Source organism: Muntiacus reevesi, chromosome 6, assembly GCF_963930625.1.
Source record: "Muntiacus reevesi chromosome 6, mMunRee1.1, whole genome shotgun sequence".
NCBI classification, from domain to species: domain Eukaryota; kingdom Metazoa; phylum Chordata; class Mammalia; order Artiodactyla; family Cervidae; genus Muntiacus; species Muntiacus reevesi.
Genome location: NC_089254.1, coordinates 60,301,230 through 60,327,496, shown reverse-complemented (window position 1 = coordinate 60,327,496; position 26,267 = coordinate 60,301,230). Strand labels below are relative to the sequence as shown.

Here is a 26,267-nt window from a genome sequence, read left to right as displayed (position 1 = left end):
AGGTGGGACCAGAGCAGTGCTCATTCCGGAGCTACTTGTACGCCCTCCTGAGGTACTACCCTTCTGAATGTTCTTTCCAACTCCCTGTAAATTATGAGGTGTTCCAGTCTGGCTTGTGAGCACAGGCAGTATTCCAGGCCCTGTGTAAATGCTGGGCACTGTTACCGCTAATCCTTTTGGGTGGTTCTTTCCCTGGCTTTGAGTAATTTTCTACATAAATGTGCTGATAAGTACTCAGCTGAATATCTGAGAGAATTCTTAACAGGTCTCAGGGCTCTGTCCTTGTGTTGCTCTCTCTTTTTTTAGCATGCTGTCTTGTGAACTCTAGCTGCCTTGGTTTCTCTCAACTGTCAGCATTCATCTCCTCAACCCAGAGGGCCTTGTGGGCTTTGCCTGGGTTTCTTCTGCCTCTGCCATGGCCTAAAAACTCTCTCATGGCTGGGCAGTTATACCACTCACCTCATTTGTTTTCTGTTTTCAAGGGATTGCTGTCTTTTGTTTTCTGATATCCAGTGCCTTGCAAACAGTTGTTTCAAACTTTTTGTCCATGTTGTGGTTGTTTTAGGTGGGACGGTAGAATCTTTTTCCTGTCACTGTATCATGGCTGGAAGTGGAAGGATTTTAAAATGATTGTTCTTAGTAAACTACTGTGCATTTTGAGATTCATTAATTTAGAATGTGGTATGATTCTTAAGGGAAATTTGCAAAGAGTGGCGCTCGGTACCTAGTGAACTGAAAGTATTTAGTGGCTGGATCGCAGCCTGTGGCCTCAGAAACTCTGCTTATCTGCTCTGAATGAATTGTCATCTCTCAGAGTCAGGGACACATCAGCCTGAGTTACTAGTGCTGACAAATATTGCTAGAATGCAAGTCTATTAAATTGTAATGAGAAATGTAACTACCTTAGGACTTGATGTTCATGTCTTTTGTTCAGTGGAATCTTTCTGCATAGGTGAACCTCACTTGAACTAAGTGATAATTGAATAATTTATGTTTTGTAAAAAACATTTAAAAATTTTTGACCGTGCTGGGTCTTCCTTGCTGTGCAGACTTTCCTCTAGCTGTGACGAGTGGGGGCTACTCTCTAGTTACGGTGGGAGGGTTTCTCATTGTGGTGGCTTCTCTTGTTTTAGAGCCTGGGCTCTAGGATGCATGGGCTTCAGTAGTTGCACCACGTAGCCACAGTAGTTGCAGTCCTGGGGCTCTGGAACACAGGCTCAATAGTTGTGGTGCACAAACTTAGTTGTTCCATGGTATGTGGGATCTTCCTGGCCCAGGGATCAAACCTCTGTCTCCTTCCTTGATAGGTGGATTCTTTTAACACTGAACCACCAGGGAAGCCTGAATGATTTGTCTTAAAAAAATTTTTTTTGTTGTCAAATGATTTGGTGTTGAATCCTAGTTTAGATGAAGATAATCTGATGCATAAATGTGCATAAATGCACATTGCCTATATGCCCTGTGCTGTCCCTCTATTCCAGATTCTTCTTATATACCCACTGATGATATTTGCCTTTCTGACTAGTCCCATTTAGATTTCATCCCTTCTTCAGATACTTTAATCCTCAAGTAGATAGATTAATACCTAAATCATTTTTTGGATGGCATGAAATTTGTATGTGTCTTTAATGTGATTTTTCACATCTCTTATTTGACCTTTCGTTTGTTGATTCTTGATTCTTGCTTCAAAGCCTAACTTTGAGGGTAATGTTACTTCCTCTCTGTCCAGATGCTTTTGTACATTCATCTCACTGTCATTGCCATTTACAATATATGCCTATCATCCAAAGCTTTTCAAAATAGTATACTTTATGTTTTCTTGATTTAGAAACATTAATAATTGATTGGGGACTGATTTCTTCTTTACATGTCCACTTTACATTCATTTCTTCATTATTTTAAGAAACACTTATTAAACATTGACCATGTTGTGAGAGATGAAGATATGAAGATACCCTTGAAGAGCTCTTATGTATAGAGGATCCTATCTATACTACTATAGTAGCTTGACAACTGCTCTATATATGCATATTAATATTTTCAAAATTGTTTCAATATAAAAACATATTTATAGCAGTATTGACTGTAGGTTTTGTTGATTTTTAAATTTTATTTGCAAAGTAAATGCAACAGCTTTCTTACGGAAAAATTTCAGTGGAGCAAATATCTTCTTTATGTGTATTTTTTCCAATAAGCCATGGATCCTCCTCTTCCTGACAGGACCTTTATACAGGCAGCTCATTTTCATGTGATATTCTTTCCACCCTCTTCTCTACCTGCCTTTTTTCTCTTTAGCTTTATTGAAGTATAATTGACAAATAAAATTATATAAACCTACTGTTTATATAAACAGTGAGATGTTTTGATATATGTATAAATTGTGAAATGATTACCAGAACTAAGCAAATTAACTTATCTGTCCCCTCATGTGCATATACATATATATGTGTGTATGTGTCTGTGTGTGTGTGTGTGTGTGTGTGTGTATATATATATATATATATATATATTTGTGGTAGGATCATTACGATCTCTCAACAAATTTTGAGTATACAATACAGTATTGTAACTATATGTACATTAGATCTTCAGAACTAATTCATCCTGCATAACTGAAACTTTGTACCCCTTGACCAGTATATCCTCATGTCTCCCATACCTCAGACCCTGGAAGTCAAAATTCTACTCTCTGCTTCTATTATTTTGACTTTTTTAGATTCCAAAGATAAGTGAGATCATACAGTATTCATTTTTCAGAGCCTGACTTATTTCACTTAGCATAATGTCTTCCAAGTTCATCCACGTTATTGTAAATGGCAGGATTTTTTTCATTTTCATTTCAGTTCAGTCACTCAGTTGTGTCTGACTCTTTGTGACCCATGGACTGCATCATGCCAGGCTTCCCTGTCCATCACCGACTCCTGGAGCTTGCTCAAACTCATGTCCATTGAGTCAGTGCTGCCATCCAACCATCTCTGTCACCCCCTTCTCCTCCTACCTTCAATCTTTCCTAGCATCAGGATCTTTTCAAATGAGTCAGTTCTTTGCATCAGGTGGCCAAAGTATTGGAGTTTCAGCTTCAACATCAGCCCTTCCTGTTTTCTTTAACCATTCATCCATCATTGGAAGTTAGGTTGATTTCATGTTTTGACTATTGTGAATCATGCTACAATGAACATGGGATGGCAGATATCCTCTCAATATTCTGTTTTCACTTCCTTTGGATATGTACCCAGAAGTGGGATTGCTGGGTCATATGGTAGTTCTATTTTTAATTTTTTGAGGAATCTCCATATTGTTTTCCATAGTATATGTAATGTTTTATAATCCTACCAGCAGTATACAGGGTTTGCTTTTCTGCACATTCTCACCAACACCTATTATCTCTTTTCTTTTTGATAATAACCATTCTAAAAGATATAAGGTGATATCTCATTGCATTTCCCTGATGGTTAGTGTTGGTGAGCATTTTGTTTTTCTTTTTTTATTGGTGAGCGTTTTTAAATATATCTATTCATCATTTGTATCTCTTATTTTGAGAAATAAGACATTTAGGTCTTTTGCCCAGTTTTAAATCAAGTTTTCTTTTTTCCTTTTTCCTTTTTTTTTTTTTTTTGCTGTTGAGCTGTCTGATATTAACTCCTTATTGGGTATATTTTCTCCCATTCCATAGATGGTCTCTTCACACTACTGATTGCTTCCTTTGCTGTGAAGAAGCTTTTTAATTTTTTGATTGAATAAAAGACTTTAAATTTATAGTGCTTTACAGTTTTCAAAAGTTTCCACTTATATGATTTCATATAATCCCATAATAAGCTTTCTCTCTTTTTTTCCCCTGTAGAAGCTTTTTAGTTTGATGAAATCCCCTTTGTCTATTTTAATGTTGTCTGTACTTTTGAGGTCATATCTGAAAAGTCATTGAGCTTTTCCCTGTGTTTCTTCTAATGATTTTACAGCTTTCGTTCTTATATTTAAGTCTTTAATCTATTTTGAATTGGTTTTTGTATAGAGTATGAGATAGGGGTTCATTTTCATTCCTCTGCATGTGGATATCAAGTTTCCCAACACTATGTTTTGAAGATACCATCCTATTCTGCATTGTATGTTCTTGGTACCTTTGTTGAACATGAGTTAACTGTAAATGCAGAGGTTTATTTCTCAGCTCCCTGTTCTGTTCCATTGGTCTAGATTTTCTTTATTTTAATGACAGTTCCATGCTGTTTTGATTAGAATAGTTTTGTAGTGTATTTTGAAGTCAGGTAGTATGATGCTTCCAGCTTTGTTTTTTTTTTTGCTCAAGATTGTTTTGGCTCTTTGGTGTCTTGTGGGTTCACATGAATTTTGTACATTTTTTTATTTCTGTGAAAACTGCCTTTGTAATTATGATAGGGATTTGCATTTGTAGATCACTTTGAGTAGTATGGACATTTTAATGATATTAATCCTTCTAATCCATGAATATGGCATATCTTTTTATTTTAACTCTTCAATTTATTTTGTCAGTGTTTTATAGTTTTCAACATACAGATCTTTACCTCCTTGATTATATTTATATGAGTGTTTGAATTGCTAAATAGTTAATATCACATGGTTCAGTTCAGTTCAATTAAGTCACTCATTCATGTCAAGCTCTTTGTGACCCCATGGACTGCAGCATGCCAGTCTTCCCTGTCCATCACCAACTCCCAGAGCTTACTCAAACTCATGTCCATAGAGTCGGTGATGCCATCCAAACATCTTATCCTCTGTCATCCCCTTCTCCGCCTGCCTTCAGTCTTTCCCAGCATCAGTGTCTTTTCCAGTGAGTCGGCTCTTAGTGTCAGGTGGTCAAAGTATTGTAGTTTCAGCTTTAGCATCAGTCCTTCCAATAATATTCAGGACTGATTTCCTTTAGGATGGACTGGTTGGATCTCCTCGCAGTTCAAGGGACTCTCAAGAGTCTTCTCCAACACCACAGTTCAAAAGCATCATTTCTTTGGTGCTCAGCTTTCTTTACAGTTCAACTCTCACATCCATACATGACCACTGGAAAAGCCATAGCCTTGACCAGATGGACCTTTGTTGGCAAAGTAATGTCTCTGCTTTTTAATATGCTGTCTAGGTTGGTCATAGCTTTTCTTCCAAGTAGCAAGCATCTTTTAATTTCACGGCTGCAGTCACCATCTACAGTGATTTTGGAGCCCCCCAAAATAATGTCTGTCACTGTTTCCATTGTTTCCCCATCTATTTGCCATGAAGTGATGGGATTGGATTCCATGATCTTAGTTTTCTGAATATTGAGTTTTAAGCCAATTTTTTCACTCTCCTCTTTCACTTTCATCAAGAGGCTCTTTAGTTCTTTGCTTTCTGCCATAAGGGTAGTGTCATCTGCATATATGAGGTTATTGATATTTCTTCTGGCAATCTTGATTCCATGTTGTGCTTCATCCAGCCTGGCATTTCGAATGATGTACTCTGCATATAAGTTAAATAAGCAAGGTGACAGTATACAGCCTTGATGTACTCCTTTCCCCATTTGGAACCAGTCTATTGTTCTGTGTCCACTTCCAGCTGATGCTTCTTGATCTACATACAGATTTCTCAAGAGGCAGGTCAGGTAGTCTGTTTTTCCCATCTCTATAAGAATATTCCACAGTTTGTTATATCACATGGTAAAAGGGGCAAAAACTACTAGAGTCTACAAAATATCAAAAATATGGTAATAGGAGAAAAAAATGAACGAGGATTAATCTTTATGCCTGCTTTGTTGTAAAGCATTTCTTAATTGTATTAATATCAAAGTGAATGAAATGTTATATTTTTAGCAACCCAGTTGATCATAAGTTTTCCCTTGCAGGTAGATTGGACTCTAAATATTGGAGAACAAGCCCTTGATATATGTATTGTATCTTTCAATCAGTCAGCATCTTCTGTTTTTGTTCTTGGTGAGAGAAACTTTTTTTGCCTTAAGGATAATGGACAAATTCGATTTATGAAGAAACTTGATTATAGCCCAAGTTGTTTTCTCCCGTATTGCTCAGGTGTGTAGAAAGATTTTCTTTTATCTTTTCCATATGTCATGACTGTGTTATATACACCAGAAAAAGCCAAAGTCACTCACATATTTTTTAAAGAACTAGGAGAATAGTTTTATACTGAACATGTAATGGAAATTTTAGCTTTTAATGTTTGAACAGAGGTTTGATATAAAGCACACATTTGGTTTTGTCAGTCATTTTACTTTGTACAAAATGACTTGTAGAATTGGCCTCAGGTATATAATAATGCTTTCCAAGATGTGGCTATTCAAGATGCTTCCAAGAGAGCATCAGACTCTTTTATAAGGAGAAATGAGCATAGTAATGATTCATAGAATTACTTGTCTGTAGTGAAAGTCTAATAAATCAATAGCTTAAATGTGGTAAATATATTAATCAAGTTCATCCTTTTTAGATAAAATGCAAAAATGTTGGCCACACTAGTTATAGTTTCTCTAGTTATATATATAATTTTTATATATTTATAAATGATTAAAAAAATTTTGATACTAGTACCTTGAAATTGAAAAACAATGTTTTATTACTTAAAATCTTTATGCATTAACTCAAGATATTATAATTAATTTGTATCATAAATCCTCTAAAAGGAATGTAAAAACTGTTGAAAATGATTTTTTTCTTACTATTCCTTTTCTATCTTCCATCCATAGTTTCTGAAGGAACAATAAATACTTTGATTGGAAACCATAATAATATGTTGCATATTTATCAAGATGTGACACTGAAATGGGCCACTCAACTTCCCCATGTTCCTGTAGCAGTAAGAGTGGGCTATTTACAGTAAGTGGTTTAATTTAAAGAGTATCTTTATCAAGGAATTCACTAAAAGTTTTATGAAAGAATTTTTTATTTTATGAAACAATTATGAAACAGTGATTTTACTAAAAAATGATAAGTGATGTTGAATATCAACAATGAAGATAATTTAAAATATAAATTTTATTAGAAAGAAAGTGAAAGTGTATTCCCTCAGTCATGTACGACTCTTTGAGACCCCATGGACTATAGCCTACCATGCTCCTCCATCCATGGGATTTTCCAGGTAAGAGCACTGGAGTGGATTGCCATTTCCTTCTCCAGAGGATCTTCCCAACCGAGGGATCGAACCCAGGTCTCCTGCATTGCAGACAGATGCTTTACCGTCAGAGCCACCAGGGAAGTCTTTATTAGAAAAGGAGAATATAAAAAAGCTTTAATTAGCACCTTTAATCATTTTTATTTACTATCTCTAGCAAGATACTCTTTATAAATTTAAGATTTCAAGAAAATAGTTTACCTGATAGATAATTTTCTTTAAAATAGAAGAGGATTTCTTTAAGCATCTAATGAATCCCATTTAGAGATCACTTATTATTAGACTGTGAGGATGTTACACTTAAAGGCTTGTTTCAGAACTTACTGTGTCAAATGGTGCAGAATTGCTTACTGAACTGAACTGAACCGATGTGTTTAAGACAGTGTCGATTTTTTTTTTTCAATTTTTAAAATTGGAATATAATTGCTTTACAGTGCTGTGTTAGTTTCTGTTGTACAATGAAGTGAAGCAGCTATGTGTCTACATATACATTCCCTCCCTTGGAGCCTCCCTCCTGCCACCCCCACCCCAACCCAGCCCTCTAGGTCATAACAGAGTGCTGAGTTAAAGATCCTTAGAAAGAAAAAGCCGTTGAGACATAAAGGGATGAACTTTAATAATGGGATGGAAATCTGGGTACAATCCTGCTGCATGTGGGGGGCGGGGTTAGACGTCAGGGCAGCAGTTTCTCTTGATGGTGCCAGGAGGAAGCCAGACAGCTTAAGTTTTAAATGGGGGCCTTTTTGCATTTAAAATGAAAGACAAAATTCGTGTCTTAACATGAACTCTACAAAATCTATCAAAAATAGCAATAGTTTGTCAGTATATAAGGCAAGATCTTGACAAACTCTTAAACATCTCGGATTATATTTAGAATTAAAAATCTTAATAAATGATAAAAATCTTGATAAAAACCAACTTTCTATAAAGCTTCATGGATTCCCAGATCTACTCAGTTCTGCTTATTTAGATAATTTTATTGAATGTTTAAAAACCAAATGGAGAATTTGTCAGTGATGCTCATAGTATCTGATCAGTGTGACTAATCCCCCCAATTTAAGAAGCTGAATGTAGAATATTACTGTGGAGGCTCTATGAAAATCCTTTATATTTATATTAATGGTTAATCTGAAGCTTACATATTGGAAAAATGAAAACAATGTTTTGAAAACATTGAATATTTTAAAAAGAAATTGCTTCTCATATTTTATGAGAAAATGCTGTGCACTTAGCACAAATTACAGTTCTTTTGTGTCTGAAGAAAAATTTAAAATCTTGAGGTTAGCTTTTTCAAAGTCTACCAGATGGTCTTTTTTTTTTTTTTTTTTTTCAGATGGTCTTTTAAGGTCAACCAAACACTCAGATTCACCAGACATTTTATATCAGTTTTACTTACAAGGATTTAGAGCAGGAAAAATATCTTGCCAGCAGGGCAGTATCAAGTATTTCTCTTCTGGGAGAGTACTTCTTGCCGCAGTTCCTGTATCCACTCAAGAGCTGTTCTGTTTGGCTCCCCAGGTGACAGCTCAGGTGCAAGAAGACAGTCACACTGGTGGCTGTGTGACCCATCCTGGCTGAGAGTCTCAGCGCCCCTAGGAGCCAGTATCTTTAAATACTACAAACTCATTGTGGTTTTTGTGTGTATGTGGGCCGTGGGAGAGTAATGGGTAGAAAGACCTTACTGAGATAACATCTTTAGCTGAAATATTTACATTACACTTGTAACTTGTATTTACAAGGGATGTACCTATTTTAAGAGTTACCATACTCATAGAGAAACTCAGAGATATGGTTTCTTTGCAGATATTTATGGTTAATTTAGTTTCTGGTCCAGTTGCAACTTACAAGTCAAGGGTCATATAATAACTGAAAATATCTTGAGGGAGGAATCAAATTTCTATATAGTGTGTGCTGGAAGATGCTTATATTCAAAATTCGTCTGTCAGACCTAAATGTAGGCATTTGTAAGTGAAATTTCCTGTTTCTCATAGCTTTTTAAAGATCATAATTATAAATAATTAAGTGCAACTATTACCATTCATAATTTCAAGTTAATACATAGTAATAATTCCTAATTATTTATTCATTGGAAGATTTTTCTTACTTTTATGCACTTTAATGTAAAAGCATAGGATTAGACTGAAAGAATTTCATTGTAATTTTTAGTAGAATTTAAAAAATTTGTTACTGAATTAACTATGGCATATCTGTATTTAGAAGGTATTATTTGAAGCTAGAACACTTAAATAACTTTATTTCTGCTTTTTATTACCTTGAGGGTTAAACTGTTTTAGGAGAAGCTTCCTTGGCTTAATGTGTTTATTTGTAAAGGAAATTGCTGCTATTTTAATATGTTTCTTTTCAATGAATAAGAAATATTGGATTTGGATCAAGTTGGTACAATTATATTTAATAACAGCATTTTCTTCAGAAACTAGGATGCTTAATTTCCTCCCACCTCCTCCTACTTGGCAGTCTTGGTCCTGTCTACCTTGTTCATTATAAACCAATTTAAAATCTGTCTGGGTTTCCTACTTTCTTTTCAGGATAAATAGCACTCTTGACTAGAGTTTTTTCATCTAATTCTTTTAATTTTTGTTTGTTATACTCTAGGAATGTGAAATAAATATACAGTGTACAGAATCAGAAGAGCCCAAATGTGATAATGTTCTTTAAATTCTTAGCTGTTACTATTTTCCTCTCATTGCATGAAGTAGCTGTGGAAGCCTGGCTGAGTATCTTACCTCTGCTACGGTCAGTTTCCCAAATGGCAAATAAAGATCATTGTTTATCGGTAACGTTATTCTCTCCAGAGATATGAAATGTATCTAAAAGTGGAAGTCTATTTAATGGACGTTCAAAGTGATGGGAGCCTTTCCAGACTTTAGCTGGCAGCCACAGCCATTGTGCTTTAAAATCTTGTTACAACTCATTTTGTAGTATAAACAATTTGGTCTAGTACTGTGTTTTTCTTCCTAGACTGTATTTCATTATAGTAACTTTTTATAACCATTGGTATTTAACATTTTATTCTTTAGCTTTCATTGATATAGTATTATTAACCAGAGTGTTTTTTATTTCTTTTCTGGATTTTCAGATTTACTCTTTGAGTCCTAACAATTCACATAAATAAGCCTTTTCTTTCTACCCTGATCTCCTTCTTTGAATCTCTGGAATATTCATAGTATGTTGGTGACTGCTCTTTGCTTTTCCTCACTCCTTAATTTGATCATACACTGTTTTAATGTAGGGACTTGTTCTGCTTTTGCATATCACATTGAATAATCAGTCAGAAAGCTGAACATATGGTATATGCTTGGTAGATACATAAAAGCCATTGTGGTTTGGGTGTGTCAGGATAAGGGGTAGCTAGAAAGACCTTATAAGGGTCTTTCATTTAAAGCCCTTTTTAAATATGAAAAAATTGAGACTCATAGATAGGATATTGTTTTCTTTGAAGACATTTAGTAGAGATTTTAAATTTCAAAGAGACTTTTTCTTTCATTTTTAGTCCAACATTTGCGATTAATTTTTTTTTTTTTCTGCTTTGTGGTTTGTAGAAAGAATGTTGGCCTATATGTACAATTTTTGCTATGTTATATTTTTAGTGATTTCCTTTGTGGCTTAATATTCCACATAATATTTGTAAATATTCATGGAAGTAGGATGGAGAATATATTGTGACTTTCAGAGCCTGTGCAATCTTATTGATATTTTCCTCTTTTAATCTGTTTTAACTCAGGAGTGGAATGTTTGCATTACATTACTATATTTTCTGTAAATTTTTTGTTGACTATCTAAATATTTTTGACTTATATAATCTAGTTTTATGTATTCAACTTATGTTTGTGATATTTATTTTATTTTATTTTTTGGTTAGTTTAAAAAATTTTGCCCATATAAAGTGATCTTTTTTTGTGTGTGTGCTTTCATTAAAAAAATGTTTTTTTTGCTGTTTTGGTTGTTTACTTTGAGTTCACTTTGTTATTAATTACTGGCATGCTATTGTCTATGGTTTTTTAACCTATAACTTTATTTCAGGTGTATCTATTATAAACAGAATTTGATTGAATTTTTCAAGCCATTTTGAAGGCTGTTGTCTTTTAATCCATTTAAAATTGCTACATTTGATGTATTTTGTCATTTTTCCTCTTCTGTGATATTCCCTATTTTCTTTGGTTTCCATTTCTTGTATGTGAGTTGTGGTTTCTTTGCACTTAGATTCTTCCATGTATTAGATATTACACACACATACATATCTCTTTATATTTATCAGCTATAAATTATTATTGTTAAATTAGTCTAATGGTTTTTTAAGAATGTTTTAATTGTTTTTACTTTTTATTTAGACAATATAGTGACTTTAATATATTTTTTCTATGTCTACTAAAGATTGTGAATCTTTTTATTTCATGAATTATAGTTTTTTTGACTTACTAATTTTGCTTCATCTCTCAACGGATGATTTAATGTTCCCCAAAATGGTACAAGGTGTTATATTGTATGGTAAAAATTTTTCATCACATTTCCTCTCGTACTTTATTGATGTTGCTCCTTTAATTTTTAAAAAATAATTTTTGTGAAAAAATAACTGTGATTTTTGTAAAAAGTTTAGAACTGGGTGCACTATTTAAGACTCAAACATTATCTGGAATTCCCTGGCAGTCCAGTGGTTAGGACTTAGCACTTTCACTGTCATGGGCCTGGATTCGATCTGGGAACTGAGATCCTGCAAGGCATGCAATGTGGAAAAAAAAAAAAAAAAACCCAAACAAACAAACAAAAAACAAAAAGAGAGAGATAAAACTTAAGCATTATTGAAAGGTACAAGTAAGAAAACCAAAAATAAAATTAACAGCTGTTCCACCAAAGTTGTTCCAACCTTACCATCAGGAATTAACATTTGTTAGCACCTATTAAACATCAAGCCTGATATTTTCGTCTAAGTGTTAGTAACTCAGTCGTATCCGACTCTTGCTGTGTCCATTTCTTTGCGACCCCATGGAATGTAGCCTGCCAGGTTTCTCTGTCTGTGGAATTCTCCAGGCAAGAATACTGGAGGGAGTTGCCCCTTTTCTGGGGTATCTTCCTGACCCAGTGATCAAACCTGGGTCTCCTACACTGCAGGCAGATTCTTTACCTTTGAGTCACCATTTTTGTCTACAGATTTGCCAATTCAACAGAGAGTAAAATTCACAAACTAGAATTATGTTTTTATATTTAAATTTATATTCTAACAGAAAAAAGAACTAGACAAAATGGAAGGAATAAATTAATTTTACATAAATATTCATTCACAATATATTTCAGTTTCTAAAAGAACCCACCTGAAGAATAGAAAAAAAAGTAAAAACTTGATATTTCAATTTTTTAAAGTGGTATTTCCATTTTTGGCAGTGCCCACTGACTCTTGTTATAAAAAATAAAAGCAGCATATTTGTTCTTTCTTCTTCATCTCTTCTTACTGAACTCTGACACTGTTGGTAACTTAATATTATTTATTTTGTCACAGTTTAAAACACCACATGCATTGTAATTAGCATTATTTTTAGTCCTTTCATCCTATCCACTCAGAGCTCACCACCAATTCTTATACTGTTCCTGATTTATCTTGATTTACTTCTTGGATAGTTGAATTTAATCGTCCAGTAGATTTGAGGAAAGCCTTATAAGTCTTCTTGCATTCTTGAGAATTGTTTATTGCTTTTATACTTGAAGGTTATCTTAGCTTCTCTCAGAATTTTGGGCTATCCATTTGGTGTTGACAGTTACTGTGGAAAAGTGTGAGGCTGGCTGAAATTTTTTAAAAAACTTCTTATTGAGTGAGTTATTTTTTTCTTCCTGGATACTCATATCTGACTTATTTTTAAATCCTTAGAAGACGGTAAATTCACTAGCGTTATCTTCAGTCGATTTATTTTGTATGTGTCACTTTGTTCCAGAACAAGGTAAGATTCAACAGATTTAAGTTTTTATTAATTTCAGAAAAATTTTCTTCCATAATACCTTTGAGTATCAGTTTTCTTAATCAACATCCTTATTATAAATTATTAACCTTACATTGTCTTCCAAATCTAGCATCATCTCATTAGTTGTCTTTTTTGTTCTTTTGATTTGTATGCTTTTTATTCATTTCTCTCTACCTTGTTTGCTTTTAGTTTATTCGGTTTTTTCTTGTTATTGCTTCTAATGTGGTTTTCATCCTTCCAGCTTGTGTTCATACTTTTCAAACAAAGAAAAAATTATGTTTCTTTCATTTCATTAATACAGTGGTAGCTTGTATGGTTTCTTCTTTCATTTTCCTGGGAAGTTCTTCTTGCTATGGATATTTTCTGCTTTTTTTATTATGTTCCAGTCTCTCTCATCTCTGTCTCTTTTTACTTTATTTGCAATTGGCTCATCTGGTAGAATCTGCCTGCAATTTAGGAGACACAGGAGATGCAGGTTTGATCCCTGGGTCGGGAAGATCCCCTGGAGGAGGAAATGGCAACCCAATCCAGTATGCCTGAAAAAGTGGAGCCTGGTGGGCTACAGTCCAAAGGGTCACAAAGAATTGGACACGACTGAGTAATGCTTAATATCCAAAACACAGATGTCCTCTATTCATTACTTTGCAATTATTGCTCATTTTAAAATGATGACAGCAATTTACTTAAGAATTGTGGGCAAGTGATAGGAGAGAGGAATGAACTCAGACCACATGAGTCTTTTACCTTCTTATTGTGTTTACTTACCTTGGCCCTGGTGGCCCATCTCCATCAGTTTTCAGGGTCTAAGAGGTGGGTGAGTCTAACAGAGGTCCCCCTGTATCTTCAGGAACAGGCCCTTGATGTTAAAAGTCGGTGGCTGCTGCTTGTCCTCTTACCTTCAGGGGTTAGGAAGCCAGCTGACTGATGATGTGCATCTTATACTTCTACTGTGCTTTCTTTTTAAAAATTTTTTTTATTGAAATATAGTTGATTTACAATATTGTGTCAGTGTCAGGTGTGTGATAGTGATTCAGTTATATAATATCTATATATACTATTTATACACTATTTTTGAGATTCTTTTCCTTTGTAAGTTATTACAAGCTATTGAGTACAGTTCCCTGATTACAGTATATAATAGGTCTTTCTTATCATATGTAGTTTTCTGTGTCTTATTTCCTGAATCCCACCTCTGCCCTTAGATCTCTTTATATTAGTTTAGAACCTGACTCTGTATCCCTCTATGCCTGAGGTCTAATGAATATGTGTCAGCTCTTGGCAGCCTATCCTGTTATTTTTGTTGTTCAGGTGCTGAGTTGTGTCCCACTGTCTGTGACCCCATGGACTGCAGCATGCCAGGCTTCCCTGTCTTTCACTATCTCCCAGAGTCTGCTTAAGCTTATGTCCACTGAGTCAGTGGTGCCATCCAACATCTCATCCTCTGCCACCCTCTTTTCCTCCTTTCCTCAATCTTTCCCAGCTTCAGGGTCTTTTCTAGTGAGTCAACTCTTTGCATCAGGTGGCCAAAGTATTGGAGCTTCTGCTTCCACATCAGTCCTTCCAGTGAATATTCAGGGGTGATTTCCTTTGGGATTGACTGATTTGATCTCCTTGCAATCGCAGGGACTGTCAAGAGTCTTCTCCAGCACCACAATTTGAAAGCATCAATTCTTTGCTACTTAGCCTTCTTTATGGTCCAACTGTCACATCTGTACATGACTACTGGGAAAAACCATGGCTTTGTCTATACGGACCATTGTCAGCATGGTGTTGTCTCTGCTTTTTAATATGCTGTCTAGGTTTGTCATAGCTTTTCTTGAAAGGAACAAATCCTATTATGGTCCGGAATTTAAAATGTTCAGCCCAAATAAAATAGATGAACAACCAGAACCTACAGTATGGCACAGGTTCAGTTCAGTTCAGTTGCTCGGTCGTGTCCGACTCTTTGCGAACCCATGGACTGCAGCCCACCAGGCCTCCCTGTCCACCACCAACTCCCAGAGCTTACTCAAACTCGTGTCCATTAAGTCAGTGATGCCATCCAACCATCTATTCAATAGCTTGTAATAATGTATAGTAGAAAAGAATCTGAAAAAGAATAGACATATGTATATGTATTACTAGATCACTTTGCTATATACCTGGAAATTATGTCAACGATACTTCAATAAAAATTAAATAAGATATTCATCCTCAACATTTGTTGATTATGATTGTACTAAATTTAGTGATTTCCTTGCTCAATTTCCCATCCCCTCCCTTTTTTAAATGGAGTCATTGGTTGGTATAGTCATACTTTCTATTGTTTTTGATAAGTTTTGAGGAGTTTTGCTGTCGTGTCTTTGACTGAAAGTCACTTCTTTAAAAATCAGTTAATGTTTGTAGTTGCCGGGGAGAGAATTATGGAAAACTTGATGTTTGTTCTGTTGTAAGCAGCCAATTCTTTGTGTCTGGTTGCTTGAAGAATGTTTTTTATTTTTTTTTCCTGTAAGTGCCATTTTTGTCACTATATGCTTGTGTTATACCGTTTTCTTTGATTTAGTTGGGAATGTGGTGGATTTAATCAGTTTAGACTATTTCTTTGGTTGCTGAAGAAAGCTTCTTTCTATTATATGTTCCTAGTATTCATTCAGTTTTATTTGATATAGTGCGTACTTCAGGGAAATGAATGTCTTTTGTTTGACTATCTATTTTCTGTTCCTTATATCAACTATGTTCTTCCTCATAATTTTTATTTTGTCATTTTTCTTCCTATTTTCCCGGAGATTGTCTGAATTTTGTGCTGTGTATCAATGCTTCCACAGCACTGGTTTTACTCTTTTTAATATCTGCTGTTGAAGGTTTTTTAAGTCTGCTGAAGTGCTATCTTCCTCCCTTGCAACATGCCTCCCACCTCCTGCACCACTGATGTTATTAACCAGCATAGTACCTGGCAGGCTACAACTCCCATGATGGACTTGTACCGGGAGGGCTTCCCAGGTGGCTCAGTGGAAAGAATCCCCGTGTTAATGCAGGAGATGCAATCCCCTGGAGAAGGAAATGGCAACCCATTCCAGTATTCTTGCCTGGAAAATACCATGGACAGGGAAGCCTGGTAGGCTGCAGTCTTTGGGGTCTCAAAGAGTTAGCTATGACTGAGTAACAAGTGTGCACACAGTTGTATCAGGTATGTCTTATTTTGAAACATGTTACTGTTTATTTTGGGGCTCTATCACTGAGCTTATAATATGTTACTATCAATTTCTATCCTTGTTTTATAGAAATTGTTGCCTCTGTCTTGATTTAGTGTAGAGAGGCCAAGGGCAGTGGCAGAAGTGGGAAAGGTTCCGATGGGATAAAATACCTTGCTTCCCTAATGGGTCAAGTTTGAGTAGTAAAAGATGGCAGCCAAGTTTTATGGTTCCTGTGGAACCTGGATTTCTGAACTAGATTAGGGTAGCTAATGAGCTAAAGGAAGAAGGATAAAACATCTTCCTATCTTTGTTCAGCTGATATCTATGAAATGAAGCTGGGGTGTGGCATAAGCTAAAGCTGTACTTTTGACTTTATCTACTTGATAATTAGTTTAAATTTCTCTTAGGTTCTGAATTTACAATTTTCAGGATTGTTTTCTATACTTTCTTCTCCGTTTCTTCCTTTTCCCAATGATTTTGTGTCTGTGTCTGTGTTTCTTTCCATCCTTGTACGCCTCTTTTAGTTAGCTATTGGAGCAGTTGCTATTGAATTGAACATTTCAGAGGGGCCTTGGAATCATATTATTAAATTGCAGAAAAAAATCTAGTTGGAAATTAGATTTGAATAGTACTAAATTTAGGTTTTGTGTTGGTTTTTTTTTTTTTTTGAGAAGTTGGCTTTTTTTCCAGTTCTAACTACCATTTACTTTTTAAAAATAATTTCTGTTCAAGCTAGAGATTGAGCAGTTTAGTGAGATTTGGGGGAAAGATTTTTAAAATAAAATGAGAACTGTTTAAGAAAGACATAGTCCTTGAAAGGTGGCTAGCTCTTAATTTTACACAGAATATATCACTGTCTTTAGTAATTAGGTATCCCACTGTCCTTTCTAACTGGTTTATATTTGGTTTTATTTCCTGCAGTGCTCATTATAGCTAAATTCTAGATCAACTGAAGGGAATTTGAATACCCTTGTAAAATTTAACATAGTGAGTTTTGTCATTAATTTGATTGTTTTCCTAACTTTCCATTTTCTTCACTATAAGTCAGAATGTATATTCTTTTGGTGATTGAAAAAATTTTTTATTTGATTGAAACTGGTGCTTTTGTTACTGTAATTAAATTAAGCTTAACTTAGCTCATTTTACTGTGGTAAAGCTTACTGATTTTCAGTGTTTTCATTATTATTTTATCCGGAAAAGTCTAGTTCCTTCCTCTGTTTTTTATTTGCTTGTTTAATTTTTGTTTTGTTTTGTCTTTTCACTTTATTTGAGAAGTAAAAAATATCTTTTTCTGTGTTAATAGTGATAAATCAGTTTTAAAGAAACCCATTGCGACTTGAGTGACAGAAGCTTATAATTTGGTTGCTAACCAGAAGTATTAATATTATATAGCATATTATGTTATAAACAGAGCAGGAGAGCCCCTATCAGAAAAGAGAAGTTTCAATATGGGACCTGATGGACCTGCCAGCTGGCTTCCCAGGTAGCTCAGTGGTAAAGAATTCACTGTACAAGGCAGGAGATGCAGGTTTCATCCCGGGGTGGGGAAGATCCCCTGCAGAAGGAAATGGCAACCCACTCCAATATCCTTGCCTGGGAAGTCTGTGAGCAGAGGAGCCTGGTGGACTGCAGCCCATGGAATCACAAAGAGCTGACGTGACTTAGTGACCGAGCGCGCACCGGCCCTCTGTGCTGTGCTGACTTGCTCAGTCGTGTCCTGCTCAGCGCTTCCTGCATTGCAGGGCGAATTCTTTGTCACTGAGCTACCTGGGAAGCCCAAGTGATTGTCACTTAATGTAAGGAGATATGGGGGAAGGAAGAAAAGGGGGAACAGAATTGATCATATTTGGTATTTTTTTTCTACCGCTTTTGGTTGATACCTCAGTAACCATGATGTGGATAAATGATGTCAATTCTATTGAAGCATTTTGGGGGTAAAGTGAATTGCGTTACTTTCGATGGTCATCATTACTTGTACGCATATACAGTATTTCCATTGTGTATGGTCAAGGTCTTTAATGAGATGATTTCTAGGTTTTATATTGATTGGATTTTATGTCAATTGAATAAGAATTGTGCTTGTGAAGTCCTTATAGTCATGTAGCTAAACCCCTGTTATTTTTTATGTTGCTTTATAACTGTAGTGTTGTTCCATAACTGCAGTGTTGCTCCTTTAATAAGTGTTTTATTCACATGGAAACGACTTGCAGTAATCATATAAGTAAATTAAAAAGTCATATATTTATTGTTATTTATCAGTTGGGGTTATAATCCTCAGAAAAACTTTCCTTATGAAAATTAGAAATCTTCCATTTGTGGTCTCATGTTTTCATTATCATTTGCCTTTTTTACGTAGTAGTGTAAAACACAGCATCTTCCTTTCTCATGAAAAGTTTAATAGGAATTACAGTTGCAGATTGTTTGACTTTGGTACATTCCGTAGTAAGTCTGTCTAATTTGCCTTCCAGAGGCTTTAGAAACACTGTACAGCCAAGGTAAGGAGTTGCACTCAGAATGCCAGTTAGGTTTATTCTTTTCTGTTTTATGAATTAAATGTTTTAATGGTAGAATTCCTCTTATTATTATGTATTTCCACTGAAAAGTTTTTTGGACATACTGTCATTGAGACTGTGAACTTCTCTTTAAAGGAGGTGCTCAAAGAAAATGATCTATGTGGAAGAGCTTTGTGTTTAGTTTCTGATTTCTGTCCTATACTGTTTGTTTAGTTTCTGATTTCTGTCCTATACTGTTATGAGAGTTAGTTTCATAGTGGATGAGGGGGCTGGCAGAGGGGTCAGTTGTGCAGTAGAGTGGTAGCAGCAGGAAAGTGTTGTGCTTTTCACTCGTTAGGGTAAGTTTTATCTTTCATTAAATGCATAGCTCCGTGACCCTTTGGTCTTGGAGATCATTTGTATCAGTTGGTGACTTTGCTTTCACGTTTCTGGAAAATACATAATTTTACGTTTTCTCTCCTCGCTTCAGATACTTTGGTTTCAAAGATAAAATGAGGTTTTAAATTTGTTTCTAAATTATTAAAAATTATTTGTATTTCCCAGAGGAAAACAGTCCCAGAGGACAATAAGTTACTTCATGGAGAAGATAAAAGGGAAAGAAAGTGATTTTGGGGGGTATATTAGGTTATATGCTGCTGCTAAGAACTTTGGAACTTTCAGGACTTAGTTCTTTTAGCTTGTTAACCAGTTCATGGTCTATGTTTCTGTACTCGCATTGGAGTGCATATCTGGGATATTGCCAAGATGAAAAAGGATATTTGTAAATATATAAATCTTAACTGTATAAGCTAAAATTGGATGCCTTAAGATTAGAATCAGTTGTTATCTGAAAGGAGAATACATCAATGCATATTTATTGCCTGTTGTATACCGGCATCATAGCATCATTAGGATCTTAAATTCTAAAGAGAACTGCATTAGTAACTCATTTGAAACTTATAAAATGTTTAATAGTTTAGAAGTCTTCACTAACTCCCTACGTCTTTAAAATACAGATTGGGAAGAGTGATGTTGCATTATTTCATCTCAAGATACTAGAAATTACAAAAAAGAATGAGGCTGAAAAAATAATATAGTCAAGTAATTATGTTATCGTTTAAGTCCTCTATATAACTGGTAGATAAGTGAAATCTCGTCTGCAAAAATAGGGCTTTAACTCTCAATTATCTGGCCTTCATGACCCATGGAATCTGTCACTGAATAGAGTGTTACCACGTATTCTACAATTGGGGATCTGTATTCCCTGGTTTTCCTGCCTGTAGATAGAGAAAGTCTATTAACTTTTGTTCAGTGAAATGCAGTTTACTATTTAAAATAGGTGTAAAATAGAAAAAGAGTTAATTCCTGCTTTATTGATATACTGCAAAAGAAAGATTCAGGTATTGATATAATTTGTTTTGAGTGTGTGAGATTTAAAACCATAGAGAAAACTGTACTAATTAAATGTTAAAGTGTTTTGCTTTAATTAAGTAGAAGATGACAGATGCCATTATTGAATATTAATTCATTAATGGAGAACTTATTAATTCATTAATTAGAACCTATGTTCTAATTAGAACTTATGTTTAAATCTTGATAAGCCTTGCCTATGTGGAAACTTTGCTTAGTGCAGAAAGAAAGATTTATTGTACAGTTTCCCCCTTGTAGTTTATCAAAAAATCATCTTAAATTTTCAAATGTTTTTAGAGTGAGAGTATTTTAATATTTGTAGAAAGTATATATGATGTATTATGAAGATGTTTTAGAGCACACGTTGATTGTCCAATTGTTAATGTGTTCTTTTACTGTAACACTGTTCCAAGAGTCCATATGATAATAATAGCTGATATTTATTTCACTTTGGAGAAGGAAATGGCAAACCACTCCAGTATTCTTGCCTGGAGAATTCCATGGACCACGGAGCCTGGTGGGTTACAGTCCCTGGGGTCACAAAGAGTCGGACACAACTGAGTGACTAACTTGCACTTGTACTTGCAGTTCACTTACTGTGCACCAGGCAGTAGTCTAAATGCTTTATACATAGTAATTTATTTAATTCTTCTAAGAATTGTTATTATTAATATTATTACTACTTCTATTTTATAAGTGATAAAACTGAAGCATGGAAAGATCAATCATATGCCGAGTTCCTAATCAAACACATAAACAACTAATTATGGCATGTATGGGTTAATGCTGCTGAGTCACTTCAGTCATGTCCGACTCTGTGTGACCCCATAGATGGCAGGCTCCTCTGTCACTGGGATTCTCCAGGCAAAGATACTGGAGCGGGTTGTCGTTTCCTTCTCCAATATGGGTTAATGTTCTAACATTAATAGAAAAGCAGAAAGTGCTAGGGTCCTTTAGAGTATGTAGTCTACCGTGCTACTAGAAGTCCCAACTCTTTTTGTTTCTTCTAAAATCTCATGCCTTTCTTTTCTCCAAAACAATTGTTTCCCTTTCAGATTAGTGTTATCCAATATTCAATGTATTGAAAATATATTGTTTGAAATTCAAATGGTAAGCATTTGAAAAACCAGAAGGTAGAAGCCCAAAACAAAAGTGATTACTTTTGGACTGTGGGACTGAGGGGTGGAAGAATCGGGATATGTTTTTTAAACAGCTTTTAGAAAGCCTCAGGTATATAAAATGATAAAAAAAAAAAAAAAAAAAGAAGAAAGCCTCAGGTATTCTAAAAATCAACTTTAGTCTTTGGAAAAATAATGATGCTTCCAAGGCTCTTTCATTTAAACCAGAATAGTTTGGATATAAACATAAATATTTTGGAATGAATAAAAAATGAAAGGTAAATTATTAAGTGTTTTAATTAAGATGAACAATATTATAGAAAATTGGTCTTTTTTATTTTTATTGAAAAGAAAAGTTATGGTTTGTAAATTAGAAATTACTAGTTTTCAGTGGTCAAGATACCATGAAAAAAATCATACCTCCTATTTTTCACTTATATTTATTTCCAACAGCAAATTTCTCTCCTCTTCATATCCCATCTTGTTACTTTCATATTTCAAATAGGTAGATACAGTTCATATTAATTGAACATTTAAAATTTTTTCTTGAAAGGAAAGTTATTCTGATTTGGACCATATAGCAGTTCACCTTTAGCAATGAATTTTCTGTTAAGTTTGAACATTTGGGAGTATAAAGGATCTACATTTCCTTTCTTTTTAAAAAACTTTGTTAATGATGGAGAAAACATATATATAACATCTGTCAAGATCTGTAGTTAAAAAAAAAATTCTCTACTTTGCAAAGCATCAGCAATGCCCATGCTGTGTGAATGCAGCATGGCAGTGGTGTGTGAGTGATCTAGCAGTAGGAATAGTTTCTGTGGAAACAGTCTTCAGAGTATTTAGCAGAAATAGATGAAAAATTAAAACATAATCACTTTGGGAGTAATGGATGGAGGGAGATGAAGTATCTTGCTGCTTTTTCAATTTCTTCAGGCTTCCAGATGGTGGGAAGTGCTTTGTTCTTCCATCCAGCCCGTCCGTTGTTCCTTAATGTAACTGACGTCACTGCAACTACTGCAGCCATCAAAGCATCAGCATATAAAAATGGCAAAAATTAGAACTTATTGTGTAGTTTTATGGAAAGAAGATTACAGTAATCAAAATTATAGTTTGTTGAAAGATATGCTGTTTTATTTTTTTATTTTTTGGTGTGTGTGGCATAGCTGTATGATATTAATAGAAGTAATGCCCAGGAATGATGTGCTCTAAGATTAGAATGTGTGTGTATGTGTGTGTGTGTGCTCAGGCATTCTGTCGTGTCTGCCTCTTTGTGACCCTGTGGACTGTAGCCCGCCAGGCTCCTCTGTTTGACAATTTTCCAGGCAAGAATACTGGAGTGGGTTGCCACAATAGATTTCCCTTATTTGAGGTGCGTGTGTCTGTGCGTGCTCAGTTGTGTCCAACTGTTTGTGACCTTATGGATTGTAGCCCTCCAGTCTCCTCTGTCCATGGGATTTCCCATGCAAGAATACTGAAATGGGTTTGCCATTTCCTCCTCCAGGGGATCTTCCCAACCCAGGGATTAAACCTGCATCTTCTGTGTCTCCTTGCATTGGCAGGCGGGTTCTTTACCATTTCATGGCTTAGAATTAAGTATAGGGATTTCTTTGTATATCATTGGAATAAATTACTTTGTGAGTAAGAGATATAGTGTATGTGATTCACTAAACCTATGTATTTATTTCTTTTGCCCCCAGACTATTATGTCTTTGCCAGAAATGAAAATGTATATTACTATTTTCTACACAAAAATTACTTTAAAGAAAATATTAGCAATTGTAGTAATAGTTATTTGTGCCAGTTTCAGTTCAGGAAATATATAATTTTTGTCATTTAATAAATTTAAAATAGCTAAGCAAAATAAATTTCTTTTTAAATGACATAAAATATTATAAAATGATTTTTATTTATTGGTGTCTGCCTAGAGGCAGATCTCATAAATTTTATTGTTTTTTTTTTTGGCACTTTTATCAAACAATTTGTGTTTGCTAGAATATAATTCTTGTCTTGGTTATTTTTGTCCATTTTTGTGTGTTATAATTTAAAAATACTTTAGAAAGTCAAGCAATAGTTATGTGTTGCTTTTTTTTTTTTTTAACTTTTTCTTATGTATTGCTTTTAGGGGGACTCTGTTCTCTTTCTTGCATTCTTTCCCACCAGTAAGTATCTTTCTTCCAGCTTGTATATATTTTTAAAAAATTATATTTATTTGAAAAAGTCTTCCAAGATTATGTTATATTTGAGCTCAGGGAATCCAGCTTTGACTAGATGTATTCTTTACTATTAGCAATATGAAAATGAATTAATATAGTACTTTGAGTTTTGGCAAATCTCATCTTTAAGCAGTTTGAATCTCCCAACTAATACTCAAATATGTAGTGAAATTCACTAGTTCCTAGAAGTCCAGTGTCTACAATGTTTGATTTTTCATAAACAAGCTAACTGAACAGCAGTATTAGGTGAAGTTCATTTAGAATGTCATGTATCACAGAAACAAGTCATTTGTCTTCAGGTGTGAATTGTTATAGATCTTAGTTCCCCAATCTAGGCTCTTTTGGGGGTCAGGACTGTGGTCCTATTATATGTAGTCTTTGGAGACATTTTAGTTTCAAGTCTGGGGATACTACCTGAGATTTTTCTCCTGGAAGTTAGCTTATAGAATGAGCACCTCAGATTGTGACTGATTATTAGGGGTGAGGGGATGAAGAGATTCTGGTCAAATGGTACAAGGCTTCAGTTAAAAGATTAATAAGCTCTAGGGATCTAATATACAGCACAGTGACTGTAGTTAATAATACTGTGTTGTATACTGTTGAGATTTGCTGAGAGAGTAAACCTTGAGCATTCTTAACACACACACACATGAACAGGCAACCATGTGAGGTGAGGTATGTGTTAGTCTGATTGTGATAATCATGTCACACAGTGTATGTATTTCAATCAAATCATCACATTGTATACTTTAAACATAGACAATTTTATTTGTCAATTGTACCTCAATAAAGCTGAAGAAAAAAGGAATGAGCATTTTGTCTTTTCACGTAGGGACCACCCTATTCAATTTCTTCAAGCCTGTAAGTGAGTTGGTATTCAATGAATGCTGGTTTAATGACTGACTGACTAAGGGGATAAATGAAGAAATTGAAAACAAGTGACTCAGTTATAAGGGTCAAAGTTATACTGCTTCACAGCCTGAACACTCTGCCTGTGGGAAATTTTAAAAGTGTTTAGTTTGGCAACTTAAAAAATTATTTTTTACCATAATGCATTTGTTATAGGAGTAGGTTACAACTATGGCCTGAAAAAAGGATTTTCAATTTTGTGGAAATTGAATGTAGTCTCAGTAATCCTGTCTTCTCTGTTATGGATGATGGGAATTTGTTTATGGAACATTTATTTGTTTGTTCAGGTCAAACATTAACCTTTTTATTCTGTCAGACATAGATGAAAACCTCATGAAGAGTCTTAGATCCTTATTTCATGAAGGGCATGATTGCAATTTGACTCCTTTTTATGCATAGTTATTTATTATGCTAATGAGTATGACTGTACTGTTATTTTAGGTTGTAGAAAAGAAATTTTAAAAGAATTATGTTTTTATTGGCACTGACTTTATGTCAGCAGTCATGAGTTCAAGTATTTTATGTACAAAATGTCTCATACCACTTCATAAAAAGTATATTTAATTATCTTCTAATGGATTATGTGAAAATTTATTTGACTTACATAATTTGTGTGGAAGTATTTTGTATTCTTATCACACTCATACATATATATCAGTAATGCCACTTGAAATAATATGAGTGAAAATACAGTGGGTTATAGCAACAACAGTTTTTTGATAATCAGAAATTACTCTGATACTCTTTGGAAGAAACCAAGGTTTTTTTTTTTTTTATAAAAATCAACTTTATTGAGGTATAATTTACATGCAATTAAATTTACTCATTATAAGTATTTGTGGCGTTTTTAACTTTTTTTCTTCCTGTGTTATAGAGCTGTAATCGACATAGAGCACTATATAAGTTTAAGGTGTACAGCATAATGATTTGACTTATATCCATCATGAATTGATTATCACAATAAGTTTAGTGAACATTTATCATCTTATATGCATTCAAAATGAAAGAAGTAGAAAATGTTTTTCCTTGTGATGAGAACTCTAAAACATACAGCAGTGTTAATTATATATGTCATGTTGTACGTTGCATCTGTAATATTTAGTTATCTAATAACAGGAAATTTGCACCTTTTGACATTTTTCATACAGTGATAAAATAGACAAGCAAAGGACTCACAGGAGAAAGAAATCAACATAGGTCAGAGTATATTTATACTTAGACAATGAATAATTCATAACCTTATAATGCAGACTTCTGTTGTTTCTATTGAAATATTGTTTCTTGAGGTCACATAATATCATCTAGAAGCAGTGTTAAGAAAATTTATAATAAAATTAATTCTCTTGTAGGATAGATGAGACCAGGTGCAGTGTATTGTCTATGGTTTGCTTTCCATTTTCTCTTTTCTGTGTGTTTAAATACTATTGAATTTTGTTTAACCAGCAGATTAAAAACCTACGTCTGTAGACCACTGGGTCATATGATTCACATACTTTTAATTTCTGTAATTATTGAATGAGTAATATACTTAATTCACCCAATATCTTCTTTTAGTCTTTGTTATATACCTGTTTATTTCATCACTGCTTCTGAGAGACTTAAGTTTTTTCCTATATGAAGGGATTTAACAAAATCTTGTGTGTTGCTTTAATATGCCTGTTAAATATATCAACATTTTAATGCTACTTCATTTCTCAGTGGAGTACGAATTACATTGCCTTAATATGTGTGGAGGGGAGATCTTAAGGCTATTTTCTCTCTTTCTCTCCAGTGACCTGGAATCTCTGAACTAAAAGCACAGAAACATCAGACTGTGAATCTTAGTTTAATGTATATTTCCTAGAAGCCACTACAGATGAATTACTTA

General features: G+C 34.4%; 1 protein-coding gene across 4 annotated transcripts in view; it reads left to right on the top strand.

Moving 5' to 3' along the window:
- The window catches only part of BBS9 (Bardet-Biedl syndrome 9), a 440,246-nt gene that overhangs the window by 119,936 nt on the left and 294,043 nt on the right, over window positions 1-26,267 (top strand). For 3 of the 4 annotated variants that reach the window (XM_065939386.1, XM_065939387.1, XM_065939385.1), the window contains exons 8-9: window positions 5,837-6,020; window positions 6,689-6,818. The exons of the other annotated variant lie outside the window; for it this stretch is intronic. In XM_065939386.1, the coding sequence (XP_065795458.1) occupies window positions 5,837-6,020; window positions 6,689-6,818 (314 nt within the window). The remainder of the gene's footprint in view (window positions 1-5,836; window positions 6,021-6,688; window positions 6,819-26,267) is intronic. 4 annotated transcript variants of the gene reach the window in all.